General features: G+C 52.3%; 1 protein-coding gene across 2 annotated transcripts; it reads left to right on the top strand.

Moving 5' to 3' along the window:
* The first annotated feature begins 6,314 nt into the window (after positions 1 to 6,314).
* NR1H2 (nuclear receptor subfamily 1 group H member 2) lies at positions 6,315 to 12,771 on the top strand. 2 transcript variants are annotated; one of them, XM_059905946.1, is made up of 10 exons: positions 6,315 to 6,430; positions 6,556 to 6,695; positions 7,186 to 7,247; positions 7,332 to 7,451; positions 7,781 to 8,062; positions 8,145 to 8,404; positions 8,618 to 8,797; positions 9,460 to 9,559; positions 11,975 to 12,183; positions 12,499 to 12,771. In XM_059905946.1, the coding sequence occupies exons 3-10, from the start codon at positions 7,205 to 7,207 to the stop codon at positions 12,643 to 12,645; spliced, it is 1,341 nt and encodes a 446-aa protein (XP_059761929.1). In that variant the 5' UTR covers positions 6,315 to 6,430; positions 6,556 to 6,695; positions 7,186 to 7,204; the 3' UTR covers positions 12,646 to 12,771. The 2 variants fall into 2 exon arrangements, with proteins under 2 accessions (XP_059761929.1, XP_059761927.1); XM_059905944.1 differs by having other exon boundaries at positions 7,772 to 8,062.
* Positions 12,772 to 15,575: the final 2,804 nt, after the last annotated feature.

Genomic DNA, 15,575 nt, shown 5'->3' with positions numbered 1-15,575 from the left:
TGACATCTTCTAACATTTCATTAACTGAAATTAACACGACATAATTAATGTCATCAGTAGTAAACCACGTGCTTCTTAGAATCAGTGATACTTTTTAATTTATTTATTTATTTATTTATTTTTGGCTGCATTGGGTCTTCATTGCTGCGAGCGGGCTTTCTCTAGTTGCTGCGAGCGGGGGCTACTTTTCGTTGCGGTGCGCGGGCTTCTCAGTGCGGTGGCTTCTCTTGTTGCGGAGCTCGGGTTCTAGGCGCGCGATCTTCAGTAGTTGTGGCCCGCGGGCTTAGTAGTTGTGGCTCGCGGGCTCTAGAGGGCAGGCTCAGTAGTTGTGGCGCACGGGCTTAGTTGCTCCACGGCATGTGGGGTCTTCTCCGACCAGGGCTCAAACCCGTGTCCCCTGCATTGGCAGGCGGACTCTCAACCACTGCGCCACCAGGGAAGTCCCAGTGATACTTTCTATACTGCTAATTTACTTATTATCTTTAACATTTGTGTCCCCATTAGAATCTGATCCCCACAAAGGCAGGGATCTTGGTCTGTTTCACTTGCCACTCTGTCCTCAGCACCTAGGACAGCGCCTGGCATCTTGCAAAGGGTCAATAAATATTTTTAACAACCCACTTTGAGCACTGGTTGCACTGAGGGATTTCCCTGACACAGCAGATGGAGGGCCAGTTTCTCTACAGTAACTCTCCCCACATCTCCCCCTTCTCTGTGTCAGCTGTTGGAATACTCAGTCTTTTTTCCTTTTCTTTTCTTTTAAAATTTATTTATTTATTTATTTTTGGCTGTGTTGGGTCTTCGTTGCTGCACGCGGGCTTTCTCTAGTTGCGGCGAGCGGGGGCTACTCTTCGTTGTGGTGCGCGGGCTTCTCACTGCGGTGGCTTCTCACTGCGGTGGCTTCTCTTGTTGCGGAGCACGGGCTCTAGGCGCGCGGGCTTCAGTAGTTGTGGCTCACGGGCTCTAGAGTGCTGGCTCAGTAGTTGTGGCACACGGGCTTAGTTGCTCCGTGGCACGTGGGATCTTCCCGGACCAGGACTCGAACCCGTGGACCCCTGCATTGGCAGGCGGATTCTCAACCACTGCGCCACCAGGGAAGCCCAGAATACTCAGTCTTGACACCTCAGAGTCCCCCCTCAGAGTCCCCCCCCCCCAACCCGGATTTTGCATCTTCCGGCCCCAATTCTTTTTTTTTTTTTTTTTTTTGGCCGAGCTGCGCGGCATGCTGGATCTTAGTTCCCCGACCAGGGATCGAACCCGTGCCCCCTGCAGTGGAAGCAAGGAGTCTCACCCACTGGACCACCAGGGAAGTTCCCGGCCCCAATTCTTACTCTCTAAGATTAAGTGGTTTCTGAAAGGTCTTGCCTGCAAATCCGTAAATGCTCACACGGTGGTGGTATGGGCCTATTTTCTCAGCCAAGATCCACTCTTTCCCCACCCCCACCTCCCCCAATCAGTGTCTTTTCTTTTTCTTTTCTTTAAAGAGTTCTAGTTTATGATTTAGTCAAACTCTAGGAATTATACTCCTAACAGCTAGAAACGTAAAGCCTTCTGATTATTCTCTATTCAGTACAGGGGAAAATATTTTCTTTTTGAAAAATATTTTCTGATCAGTCTATTTTACATGAATTCTGATAATACAGTTTCATTTGTTTTTCCACATAAATTTCCCGAAAATGTTTTTTAAAAATAGTATACACGCTACAAAAATGGTTGACTCTACACGCATCGTTTTTACATTGACAATAATATTTGATCAACTTTCTTGTAGTTGTGAACCAGTCTCTTAATTCAACTTAATTTACTGAGATCCAACAAGTATTTATTAAGCACCTTCCCCAAGGCAGCATTTTTTTCTGAAAAAAATTTAGTTTTTAAACTTTACTTCCCTCCCTGGTTTCTTGAGCTGAAATCCTGGAACACATGGGTCTCTTTCAAACCTGCCTGCTTTTATCCCTGTGTTTCCCATTGCCTGAAATGCGACACAAAGAAGTCAGGTAAGTTATTCCTCTCTGACTGCCCCCTACCTAAGGTAGCTGGGAGATGTCTTCGGAACACAGTCAGCAAACGAGACCTAGATCACCCCTATTCTATCAAATAGTGGTTTGTAACAGGGTCGACCTCCAACACCAGAGTAGGAGCCCTCGAGGTAAGTCTCAGGCTTGACACCTTTCTCCAGACTCAGAACAATCAAGCCTCAAGATTCGACTGGATAAAGAGTTACTAGATTCTTCTTTTCTTTCTTTCTTTTTTTCTTTTTGGAGATTGTCTTTTTTTCTTTTTTTTTTACTTTTAAAGGAATGTTTGTGACAATTGTATATAATTTTCAAGGTTAATGACATATTGCTTCACAATAATGAAAGTCTCCTTTATCTACATATTAGTGTCCTGAAGGTAGCTTAATTTACATAATCATAAATTACATTTCAACTGTCTTCATGAGCTTGTTCACCCTTTGATGAAAACGTAAACGGTAATTTTATTTGGGCTCAATTGCGTACGTACTGCACTTATGCAGCATTAGAAAATAGCATTTAGGGGACTTCCCTGGTGGTCCAATGGGTAAGACTCCTCACTCCCAATTCAGGGAGCCCGGGTTCCATCCCTGGTCGGGAAATAGATCCCACATGCTGCAACTATCCCTGCGTGCTGCCTCAAAGACCCTGCGCAGCCAAAATAAGTAAATAAATAAATATTTTTTTTAAAGTTAAAAGAGAAAAGAAAATAGCATTTTAATCTAACCAGCAAGTTAGGCTCATTACAAAAAATAAGAATATTGGTTAAAACTTTTTTTTTTTAATTTTAATTTTAACTTTTTTGGCTGCGCCGCGTGGCATGCGGGATCTTAGTTCTCCGACCAGGGATGGGACCTACGCCCCCTGCAGTGAATGCGCTGGAGTCTTAACCACTGGACCGCCAGGGAAGTCCCTACTAGACTTTTCAACCTACCATTTTATTTAATCATCCAGCAACCTTGTAAAAGAGGGATTATTCTCCACATTTTACAGAGGGGAAAAACTGCGGTGCAGGCTGTACTCGGGGGTGGGGGGTGGGGGGGCGGGCGTGGGTTGAAGCTCCAGACACCTTGGAGTCAGCCTCCAGGCCTGGCTTTCGGTCACTGCACTTGCTACTTTTGCTGGAGTTCCACTGGCCAGAACGGAGTCACGTGATCACACCTAGCTGCAAGGGCAGGTGGGAAATGTAGTCCATTTGTGTCACCCTGGGCAAGGGACCGTTTTTTGTGAATTCTCAGCCAGTGTTGAACACATTTAGCCCACAGGTCCTCATGATTGGATCTGTGTTCCCTCTATGATCTTATCTTGTATCTTCATCCCACCCCACACAGCTCCAGCCATTCTGGCCTTCTTTGCCTGTTTTAGAACAAGCCAAAAGTATTCCTACCTTGTCTTATTGATAAGTTTATTAAGAGTTGGTCAGGGGATTTCCCTGGTGGTCTAGTGGTTAGGATTCAGCGCTTTCACTGCTGTGACCCAGGGTTCAATCCCTGGTTGGGAAACTGAGATCCCACAAGCTGTGCTGCCAAAATGAAAAATATAAATAAAAATAAAAAACAACTAAACAAACAAAAAAAGACTTGGTCATAATTTTGGAAAAATCGCATCACCCACTACAACACTGCCAGAGGCATCTGAGTTGATGATATAGCGTTCCTGTGTCAGACTGCACTGTAGCTTTCAAATTCACGGTAATTCTATATTTTGAAGTAAGATTTGGCTGCCATATTTTTTCTGTCACCAACCTTTGTTGATGTAAATATCATTTTGTTACAGATTAGCTGTTACCCCCGAACCCACAGACCACAGTGAGGCCAAACAAACCAAAACATGGGAGTTTGGAGCAGAGAAATGTTTATTGCAGGGTAATGCAAGAACAGGTGGCTCATGTTCCAACCCTGAATTCCCCAAAGGGTTTCAGCAGAGTATTTAAAAAATGTTTAAATCTTATATTGGAGTATAGTTGATTAACAACGTTGTGTTATTTTCAGGTGTACAGCAAAGTGATTCAGTTATACATATACATATATCTATTCTTTTCCAAATTCTTTTCCCATTTAGGTGATTACAGAATATTGAGCAGAGTTCCCTGTGCTATACAGTAGGTCCTTGTTGGTTATCTATTTTAAATAGTAGTGTGTACATGTCAATCCCAAACTCCCAATCTATCCCTCCCCCCTCATTTTTAAAGGTAAGTTGAGGGAGGGGCAACCCAGGGTATGTGATCAGCTCGTGCATAGTTCTCTGCTTGATTGATGTTGAGGTAACAGGGCAGTTAACACTATCAATCCTTAGGTGCCAGTAGATCTGGGGGCTATGATCATCAAGTAGTTAATTTCTTACGTTTGGTGGTGGTTCGTAGCATCTGAAAAACTCAGGAAATATGCATGAGATACTATTATCTGGGTATAGTATCATGAGATACTATTATACTTCTGAAACTGTGTTACTCAGATTGGCACTTGAACCCACAGGCCAGGACTCAAACCCAGCCAAAACCTAGATTGGGACTTGAACCCAAGGTCTTTTAATGGAGATCACACACCTGGTCTCAGGACTTAATGAAGCTCAGGTTCTTGATGTCTCATCGCAGAAAGAATTCAGTGAGAGACAAAGTGATAGTAAGAAGTGGATTTATTTAGAGAGAAGCACGCTCCACAGACAGAGTGTGGGCCATCTCATAAGGTGAGAGTGGCACGAGGATATGGGGTTGTCAGTTTTTATAGGGGTGGGTAATTTCATAGGCTAGTAAGTGGGAGAAGTAGTCCAGCTATTTTTGGGAAGGGGTGGGGAGTTCCAGTGATTAAGCCATTGCCCACTTTTTGACCTTTATGGTTGGACTTGGAACTGTCATGGTGCCTGTGGGTGTGTCATTTAGCTTGCTGATGTGTTACAATGAGCGTATACTGAGGCTCAAGGTCTAGTGGAAGTCGACTTGTCCTCCATCTTGGACCTATTTGGTTCTAATCAGGTTTATGTCGTGTCCTCGGGCTATGTCATTCTTTTAAAGGTTATGCCCTGCCCCCTTCCCTCCTGTTTCACTTCAGAGAGAATCTACAGCAGAGGATATAGTGGAGGGGTCTGTCATGGGAAGGCCCGTTAGAGTCCTGCTTGGTTACAAACTGAGACTGAGAGTGACGTGACTTGCCCCAAAACTGTTGTCCATCTTCAGTCTATTTCAGCCGTTTGCACTTTTCTAACAGTGAAAAGTTAAAAATAATTTTCACTGGAATAAACATAGCTCACACATACTGGGCTCCTTATTTGAGCCTGGCCAGGTTCACGGTTTTTACCTCATTTAATCATAATGACAATGCAACAACAAATTCTTGTCGGCCCCAATTTACAGATGAGGAAACTGAGGTGCAGGGATAGTAAATAGCTTGGCTCAACATTACACATTGAGGAAGTGGAAGAGATACCCATTCAGTCATCCCCCATGCCCATGTTAGCCACTCGTTTTATTGGTAAATATCCTTGGATGGAAATTTACACAGCTTGAAGGCCACGCTGGAATGGACAAAACAACCTACAAAAGAGTATGGAGCATATATCCCCATTAAAAAAAAATACATATACGCTCAATATAGATCTGATTATCACGGTGGAAAGACTTTGGAACAATTTCCATCTTCTACCTGTTCAAGTATTCTGAGTTTTTTGTTTGTTTTTGCCCTGCTGTGGGGCTTGCGGGATCTTAGTTCCCCTACCAGGGGTTGAACGCGGGCCACGGCAGTGAAAGCGCCCCGTCCTAACCACTGGACCTCCAGGGATTCCCGAGTTTTCTTTAAAAGCTATTATTTTTATCTTTTTCGTAGAGGAAGGTTACTTTTTAAAAGAATTCTTCCTATCACCAAATTATTTTTAAAATATATTTTTTCCAGGTTTTTTCTAGGTTTAGGTTTGTAATTTAACTTATTTAAAACCAATAAGCAGCGCAGCTCCAAAATCAGAAAACTTATAACAACCAAAAAAGGACAAACATGCTTTTAATCAGCCGTGTGCGAAAAGGATCTGTAGTCGTGGAGATGATGCAGAGTAAATCTTTGACCCGCAAGCCCAGAGAAGCACAGGGCAGAGTTTAAAGCCACGCAGGCCGGGGCGGGAAGGTTTGGGACTTGCCATGCCGCCCTCTTGCCCAACGCTTGATTGAATGGGTGCGGAACTCTTCCGCCAGCCCTCAGTGGAGCTATCCGGAAAGGTAAGCTTCCGGTGGGTATACGACTTCCGTGCGGGGCAGCTGGTTAGGCTAGCCCTAGAGCGACCGGAATTCCGTCACCCTGACTCCCCGCCCACTCCCGGAAGTGACGCACGGTGGGGTTGCCGGAAGAAGTGGCGAAGTTAGTTTTGAGGGGACTCGAGTCGCGGCGGCGTGCCAGTGGCTACAGAGGAGGAGGAAGAGAAGCGGACCAAGGGTACGCAAGCAGGTGCACTCGATTGTGGGGAGACGCGGGAGGACCCCTGGGCCTGGGGCTTCCCGATGTTCCCCGCGCTGCTTGGCTCAGCCCCTTTCTCTCCTTCCACCGTCTCCCCTCCATAGCTCGCGCCGCCCCCGGCTGTTTCCAGGGCAACGGGAGTAGGGGACCCCCCCCCCACGAGAGGCCGCCCACGAGACCCTCGCGCGCAGCCATGAGCCCCGCCCCTCACTGGTGTTCGGAGAGGGGCGGGACCTGGAGAGAGGTGTGGGGGCGGAGTATGATGGGAGGAGGTGGGGCGGGACCTGGAAGGGATGGGGAAGGACCTAGAAAGAAACGATATGTGGGCGGAGCATAAGAGGAGGAGATGGGGTCAGAATGAGAGGTAGGGGTGCTTCCTCGGCAGAGGTTGGGCGAGGAAGTGAGGGCGGAGCACTTGAAGTAGAAGGGACAGTATCTGGAAGAAGCCGGTGGGCGGGATCTGGAGTGGAGGGAGCCTAAAGGAGGGGCAGAGTCTAGAGGAGGGAGGGGCTTGAGACCCACCTGAAGGCTGTCCTGGAGCAGAAGGGGGCAGGCCCTATTGGAACTGGATGGGAGGGTATGTAGACTGGCAGAGACTGGGATTAGGGTGTGTATGCAGTAGGGGAAGAGTCTGAGAGATGGAGGAAAGAGAGGTAGCCCCATGAAAACCTGTGGCTGGCCTAACCTGACCCTCCCTGGCCCCGCAAGGCTCTCAGTCCCCCTGTATTCTGCAGGCTGCTCCGTGACCCCACCATGTCCACCCCCGCCACGAGTTCCCTGGACACCCCCTTGCCTGGTGAGTGACCCCTTTCCCAACCCAGCCATCCCCCCCGCCTGCAGATTATTGTCAGGAGAAACTCACTGTGCCTCCCTCTCCCAGGAAATGGCCCCAGCACCCCCTCTTCTTCACCTGATGGAAAGGAGGATGGCTCTGAGCCGTGCCCAGGGGCTGATCCTGATGTCCCAGGCACTGATGGGGCCAACTCAGCTTCCGTCGTGGGTGAGACGGGGTCCGGGGACATGGGCTGGGAGTTGGTATGGAGGCTTAGGGAGGGATCTAGAAAGGGAGAAAGATCAGAAATGGGGATGGGCAGCCCCAGTTTCTTGTTGATTTTTTTCTTCTGTTAGTCCTTGACATCTCTTATTTTGACCCATTCTTTGGGATTCACTGACATACACATCTTTCCCTGTGAATTGCCATCTCCCTGGATCACTCTCCACACTCTGACTCTTTGCCTCCGATCTCTCATGGACCTGTCCCTCTGGCTGCCGTTTATCTCTGTGGCTCTGTCTCTCATGGCTTCTGTCCACCAACACCAGTCATCCTAGACACAGCAGAGGAGCCGGAGCGCAAGCGAAAGAAGGGCCCGGCTCCAAAGATGCTGGGCGATGAGCTGTGCCAGGTGTGCGGGGACACGGCCTCTGGCTTCCACTACAACGTGCTCAGCTGCGAAGGCTGCAAGGGCTTCTTCAGGCGAAGTGTGATCCGAGGCGGGGCCGGGCGCTACGCCTGCCGGGGTGGTGGAACCTGCCAGATGGATGCCTTCATGCGGCGCAAGTGCCAGCAATGCCGGCTGCGAAAATGCAAGGAGGCTGGGATGCGGGAGCAGTGTGAGTGCCGGGGAGGGAGCAGTGCCAGCCTGGCCCCTGCCCAGGCCTGGGGCCTCTACTGAGGCCTGTGTCTCCCCAACAGGCGTCCTCTCCAAAGAACAGATCCGGAAGAAGAAGATTCGGAAGCAGCAGCAGCAGTCGTCACCCACAGGGCTGGGAGTCGGCAGCAGCTCAGCCTCTGGGCCTGGGGCCTCCCCCGGAGGGTCTGACGGGGGTGGCCAGGGCTCCGGGGAAGGCGAGGGTGTCCAGTTAACAGCCGCTCAGGAACTAATGATCCAGCAGTTGGTGGCTGCCCAGCTGCAGTGCAATAAACGCTCCTTCTCTGACCAGCCTAAAGTCACGGTACGGCCCCTTCCGCAGCCTTTAGCGGCGACGGGCCCAGGAGGCTCAAGCCGACAGGGCCGCAGTCTAGGGCACGGGGAGAGAGTGAGGCTCCAGAGGGCAGGGGCTTTGAGACGGGGGCCTCCGAGGGTGTAGGCTTTGCCTCAAGGGGCCCCCATAGCCTTGGGCTTATGGGAGAAGTCCTGAGAGTAACCTGGCCCCCCACGTCCCCAGCCCTGGCCCTTGGGCGCAGACCCGCAGTCCCGTGATGCTCGCCAGCAGCGTTTCGCCCACTTCACGGAGCTGGCCATCATCTCAGTCCAGGAGATCGTGGACTTCGCCAAGCAGGTGCCTGGCTTCCTGCAGCTGGGTCGCGAGGACCAGATCGCCCTCCTGAAGGCGTCTACCATTGAGGTAATAGCCGGCCCGCCCAGCCTCAGGGAGGCCCTTCCATCCTGCCCTCAAGGAACCCCAGAGATAAGCCCCAGGACAGATGCTGGGAGCATAGTGACAAGCCAGACTCCGGTCCTTGCCTTGGTGGGGATGGTATTCTACAGGAGAAGATCAAAATACTAAACAAGTCATCAGAGCCTCCCACGAGGCAAGGAGAGAAAGGAAACAAGCCGAAGGCTGAGAATAATTGAGGATTGGGCTGGAGGGATACACTTTAGGGAATGTGCTGAAAAGGCTTATTTAGGGAGTTGACATTTGAACCAAGCAATGGTAATGAATAAGCATTGAGTGCCTAGTGTATGCCGCGCCCTATTCCAAGTGCTGGGTGTGTGGTAGTAAACAAAACAAAGAGCTCTGCCCCATGCCTCCTAACCACCTGGGGAGAGTGTCCTGAGTGGAGGAGGCTGGGGGTGCCGAACCTGGAGGAGGGAGAGAGCTCGGAGTGTCCAACACGCTGACCGCAGTCTGTGTGGCCGTGAGAACGGCGGGGCGGGGGTGGGGGGAGGTGAGGGATGATCCCGGCAAGATCAGGCCCCCCATTCAGGCCAGGAGAGGAAGGACGGTGGCTAAAGGGTCACAGGGCTCCTCAAACCCCTGTCCATCCCTCTCCCCACCGCTTTCAGATCATGCTGCTGGAGACAGCCAGACGCTACAACCACGAGACCGAGTGCATCACGTTCCTGAAGGACTTCACCTACAGCAAGGATGACTTCCACCGCGCAGGTAAGGCCAAGTGCAGGCTGGGCGGTGGGGGCACAAGTGGCGCCTCTGCTGGGTCCCTACTGGCTGGGAGACGCGGGGCCCTCTCATCCCTGTCTGAGCCTCTGTTTCTTTATCTCCCAAGTGGGGTGAGGGTTGAGCCCACCTTGCAGTGAGACAAGAGCACGTTTATTGAGCACCAACTCTGCACAGTGGGACATAGCGCAGGATGAAACAGAGGGGTCTCTGCTGTCACATAGGGCATCTTGGTAAGAATTAAGAAAAGACACTCTCTCCTCCTCAAGCCTCGTCTCACATGAGGGAGGCTGGATCTCAGTCCATCAGGAAATGTGCAACCTCCCCAACCGTACAGGGCAGCCCTGGTCCCTGCCCTCCAAGAGCACTTCCTCGGGGATGTAACCTAGGCGATGGCCTTCTGGAGGAAGCGTAGTTGAACTGAGGCTAGAGGAGTGAGAAAGATCACCTAGGAAAAGGGAGGTGAGGAGTAGCATTAGCCACCAGGGAATGCACGTGCAAAGGCCTTGCTCCCTCGGCCTCTGGGCTTTCTCAGTGAGTCTTGTTCTCTCCCATTATCTCTCCCTGGGGCACCTCTCTATACTCCTGGACATCTGCTCCTAACCTCATCTTCCTTTTAACACCTGGCCCTTCCAACACCCAGGACAGTCCCAGTAACCCTTTGAGTATAAGCTTGGCAGGGGAGCACTGGGTTGTGGGGGAGTGTTTCTGGCGGGGAGCTCAGCATGTGCAAAGGTCCTGAGGTGGGGAAGAGCCGGGCGGTTTTTTTTTTTTTTTTTTAATTAATTTATTTATTTTTATTTATTTATGGCTGTGTTGGGTCTTCGTTTCTGTGCGAGGGCTTTCTCCAGTTGTGGCAAGCGGGGGCCACTCCTCATCGCGGTGCGCGGGCCTCTCACTATCGCGGCCCCCCCCTGTTGCGGAGCACAGGCTCCAGACGGGCAGGCTCCAGACGCGCAGGCTCAGTAATCGTGGCTCACGGGCCCAGTTGCTCCGCGGCATGTGGGATCCTCCCAGACCAGGGCACGAACCCGTGTCCCCTGCATTGGCAGGCAGACTCTCAACCACTGCGCCACCAGGGAAGCCCAGCCGGGCGGTTTTAAGGAACCACAAGGAGGCTTGGAGCACGGCGATGGGGCTGGAGAGGGGGTTGGTCCACATCACATCCCCCGCATCCTTTGCCATTACTGCCGTCTGGACCTCAGTGGGTTCTCCCTGGAACATTGCAGGGGCCCCTCACTGGGCTTCTACCTCCACCCCAACCCAGTGTGTTTGTTCACACAGTCATCAGAAGAATCCAGTTAACAACGAAGTTAGCTCATGTCCCTCCTGTGCTCAGAATTGTCCATGGCTCCCATCTCACTGGGAGAAAAGCCAAAGTCCTCACCTGGCCCACAGGCCCTGCAGGGTGTGGCCCCGTCCCTCTCAGCCCTCATCTCCCACCCTCTCCTCTCACTCACTCTCCTCCAGCCACACTGGCCTCCCTCTTACTGGAACCCACCAAATGTGCTCCCGCCTCAGGGCTTTTGTACTTGCTGGTCCCTCTGTCCAGAACTAGGGTGACCAACTCGTCCCAGTTTGCCTGGGACCTTCCCAGCTTTAATACTAAAGGTCTCAGGGCCCAGGAAGTCTAGTTCCAGGCAAAACAGACGGGTGGTGCCCTACCTGGAACACTCACACATCCTGGTCACTTGCTCCCTCCCCTCCTTGGGGTCAGATACTCTGCAGTGAGGGAGGCCTTCATGCAATGTCACCCTACGGTGACCATCTTGTCTAAGATGTTGACACGATTTTCGTGGGCCCCGATTACCCTTCCCTGTGTTACCTTGATCCGTAGAACTCAGAATCATCTCACAGGGTGGATAGTTTGCTTACATATTCGTCTACTATCTGTCCCCTCAAGCCCCAAAGGTAAGTTCCATGGGAGCAGGGGGCTTTGTCTTGTAAACATCTCTACCCTGGGGCCTGGCATGTAGTAGGTGCTCAATCCAGTTTGATGAATGAATGAGTCACGCCTGGGAATGAGTTTGGCCTTCACTCCGAGAGCAGGCGAAGCCACCGCAGGGGGTGACATAATGTGACCGAGGATTAAACTTCTTTCTTTCGTTTTCCCAAGGAGAGGAACCGGGAAGGCAGGAAGGAAGTGAAGGGGGTGGTGGGGTGGCAGAAAATTCTGAGTTAAGTGTTCACGCCCATTACTCGTTCCTTCATTCGGGCGAGAGGTATGGCACACCTACCACGTGCCAGGCACCCTGACCGGCAGTGGGGTTACAGGGTGACCAGCACTCTCTACCTGCTGCTGTTTCCCTCCCCCTGCTGAAGGTGGGCAGCGCCAGCGGCCAGGCATGGGGGCCGGTTTCAGGGTTGGGGCGGTTCATCGGGCCGGGCCTCCCTCCTCCGCAGGCCTGCAGGTGGAATTCATCAACCCCATCTTCGAGTTCTCGCGGGCCATGAGGCGCCTGGGCCTGGACGATGCTGAGTACGCCCTTCTCATCGCCATCAACATCTTCTCGGCCGACCGGCCCAACGTGCAGGAGCCGAGCCGAGTCGAGGCGCTGCAGCAGCCCTACGTGGACGCGCTGCTGTCCTACACCCGCATCAAGAGGCCACAGGTGCCAGAGCCCAGCCCCTCCGGCTTGGGGAGGGACAGGAAGTCCAGACCGTGTGGGGTCAGCCTGGGGCCAGGGGCCGGCTGCCTAGTCCCAGCCCGGCTGTGTCGCCGCCCCCGGCACCCGACAGCACTCTGAGCTCTGCTCAGCGTCCTCTCAGCGAGAGTGTGTCCTCAAGCCCCTGTCCCCTCCACAAGGAGCCAGGCCTGGCCCATGCACGGGGCGCCACACTGTCTCTCCTGGCTCAACCCACGGAGGGGCCCTCCCGGTGGTCTGAGGGGGCTGGCCCGCGCCCACTCCCTCCTGTGCCGCCCGCAGGACCAGCTGCGTTTCCCCCGCATGCTGATGAAGCTCGTGAGCCTGCGCACGCTCAGCTCCGTGCACTCGGAGCAGGTCTTCGCCCTGCGGCTCCAGGACAAGAAGCTGCCGCCTTTGCTCTCCGAGATCTGGGACGTCCACGAATGAGGGGCCCGGCCACCCCGCCCCACCGCCCTGCACCCTCCAGTGAATGAACACTGGGGTGGGGAGGGGCTGGGCTGGGCCTGGGGTCCCGCCCTGTGGCTTGGAGCTCAGGCCCTGGCCCCGCCAGCCCTCAGCCCTCAGGATGAGCCCCAGTCGGGGCCGGGAGCCTCTCTCCCCGCCTACTGAGTCTTCCTGGGAGGGGTAGGTGGGTCACAGATCCCGACCTCTCCCAGCACGCCCAGCTGCCCTCCCCGCCCAGCTTCCACCTCAAGCCTACCACGCAGAGCACCTTGGGAGGCAGGGGAGGGCCTGTGGCTCCCCCAGAGCCCGAGAGACACAGGCCCCCCTCCCTCTGCTCCTTTTATTTAATAAAAACTAAAAAAAACAAAAACAGGAAAATAAAGTATGAATAGAAACCTGCCCTGAGCCAGAGTGAGTCTGAGGTGGGGAGGGGCTGCCAGGGTCTTCGTGGACACCAGCCCCCATGGACCTGGTGCTGAGCTGGGAAGGGTTCAGGGTGATGTGACTAGGCGCTATGGGTGCCCAGGAGAGGCCCCTGACAACCTCCCGGTCACCTCCCGGTGGTTGGAGCCTGCTCCTGAAGGACAAGGAGGGTTTAAGTGGATGAGGAGAAGGGGCTTTCATTCAATCAAGTATTGGCTGAAGTCTCTTGTGGGCCAGGCACTGTGCTGGCCATCCTGGGGTCACAGATGTCATTCATTCAGCAAAAATGTGTGAAGCATTCTGGGACTTCCCTGGTGGCACAGTGGTTAAGAATCCGCCTGCCAGTGCAGGGGACACGGGTTCGAACCCTGGTCTGGGAAGATCCCACATGCCACAGAGCAACTAAGCCCGTGTGCCACAACTACTGAGCCTGCGCTGTAGAGCCCGCACGCCATAACTACTGAGCCTGCGAGCCACAACTACTGAAGCCCATGTGCCTAGAGCCTGTGCTCCACAACAAGAGAAGCCACCACAGTGAGAAGCCCACGCACTGCAATGAAGAGTAGCCACTGCTGGCTGCAACTGGAGGAAGCCCGCATACAGCAATGAACACCCAACGCAGCTAAAAATAAATAAATAAATAAATAAATTTAAAAAATGTGTGGAGTATTTACTATGTGCCAAATACAATATTAGGCACTGGAAACATCAGTGAACAAGATAAAGTCTCTCCTTGCAGCCACCGTGGAAAACAGTATGGAGGTTTCTCAAAAAACTGAAACTAGGGGAATTCCCTGGTGGTCCAGTGGTTAGGACTCTGAGGGCCCGGGTTCAATCCCTGGTCGAGGAACTAAGATCCCACAAGCCACGCGGCTCGGCCAAACAAAAACAAAACCAAAAGCAAAAGTAAAACTAGAACTGTTATCACAGGATGCAGCAATCCCACTCCTGGGTATATATCCAAAAAGAACAAAAACACTACTTCGAAAAGATACATGCACCTCAGTGTTCACAGCAGTGTAATTTAAATTACCAAGATATGGAAGCAACCTAAGTGTCCATCAGATGAATGGATAAAGAAGATGTGGCGTATATATACACAATGGGATACTACTCAGCCATAAAAGAATGAAAGTTTGCTATTTGCAGCAACCTGGGTGGACTTGGAGGGCATTATGCTAAGTGAAATGAGAGAAAGGCAAATACTGTATATTACTTGTATGTGGAATCTGGATACAACAAACTAGTGAATGTAACAAAAAGAAGCAGACTCACAGATAAAGAGAACAAGCTAGTGGTTACCGGTAGCGGAGAGGGGCAACAGGGGTGGGAGAGTGGGAGGTGAAAACTATTGGGTGTAAGATAGGCTCAAGGATGTGTTGTACGACACGGGGAATATAGCCAATATTTTGTAATAACTGTAAATGGAAAGTAACCTCTAAAATATATATTAGGGAATTCCCTGGCGGTCCAGTGGTTAGGACTCTGCGCTTTCATTTCCGGGGGCCGTGTTCGATTTCTGGTCGGGTAACTAAGATCTCGCAAGCTGGGCAGCACGGCCAAAAATAAAATTACATTTAAAAAATAAAATAAAACAATAAATAAATAAAAAGATCAAGTCCCTCCTTGGAGTTGTCTACCAGTCAGGGCTGGTAATGGGGGGCTGCTAGAAGGTAACGGAATAGGGGCTTTAATGGGGTCAGCACGGGGCAATGTGGGAGCTGGAAGAAGAAGTCCGGCAAGGCCTCACAAAAGGCCCAGATGAGTTCAAAGTAAGGAAGGGCAGTGGAGTTCTCCTAATGTCTCCTTCTCCTGCACCGAGGTGAGCTGGATGGACAGTCCTGGTCGAGGGTGAAGAGGGTGTTGCTTGGAGGGATGGGTTGGGTACTGAAAAACATTATGTTTTTTTAAAGGGGGAGAGGGAACAGCAGAAGTGAGAGTAGTTACAAGAGACGGTCCCAACCCAAGCAGTGTGCCCCTCGCCTTACAGGTGTGCCCGCCCTGCGCTGAGTCCAGTTTACAGATGGGGAAACTGTGGCTGTGAGACAGGAGGACCGACCAGGCCAGGATCTGAGCGCGAACCGGCCAGCCTCCACGGAGAGGGAAAAGGTCAGGCTGCGCGAGCTGAAGAATGAACAGTGCCCAGGTGGTCCTACCGAGCAAGGCCTCGGCCAGGAGGCAGGTGGAGAAGCAGAGGAGGCGCGCCTAGCACCTTAGAACTGGCGGAGTCGTGGTGACAGCCAGTGCCCACGACCGCTGCGCGCGCTCAGATAACACTGGGTAGCGACGCTTCGGCAAGGAGGGGGCGTGGCTTTGAGCCGCATACGTCAGAAGGGGCGTGGTTCGGCGAGGGTTCGTCAGCAAGGGGACTAGACCACAGCCCGCGTCCGAAAGAGGGGGCGTGGCCTGTGCCCCAGAGGCGGGGGAAACAGGGTGTGGCTTTCCTCTATTCGGGCGGTAGGGGCGTGGCCCGGCTCGGCGTGCCTCTA

This window comes from Balaenoptera ricei, chromosome 19, assembly GCF_028023285.1.
Source record: "Balaenoptera ricei isolate mBalRic1 chromosome 19, mBalRic1.hap2, whole genome shotgun sequence".
In the NCBI taxonomy this organism is placed as follows: Eukaryota; Metazoa; Chordata; class Mammalia; order Artiodactyla; family Balaenopteridae; genus Balaenoptera; species Balaenoptera ricei.
Note: the sequence above shows the minus strand (reverse complement) of the source record. Positions and strands in the feature narration are given on the sequence as shown.

Excerpts from the sequence above, each read along its gene's own strand:
- NR1H2 (XM_059905944.1), top strand. The coding sequence starts at position 7,205 with ATGTCCACCCCCGCCACGAGTTCCCTGGACACCCCCTTGCCTG. Across the intron at positions 7,452-7,771 it reads CAACTCAGCTTCCGTCGTGG|TCATCCTAGACACAGCAGAG; the intron begins GTGAGACGGGGT and ends CACCAACACCAG. Across the intron at positions 8,405-8,617 it reads CTGACCAGCCTAAAGTCACG|CCCTGGCCCTTGGGCGCAGA; the intron begins GTACGGCCCCTT and ends CCACGTCCCCAG.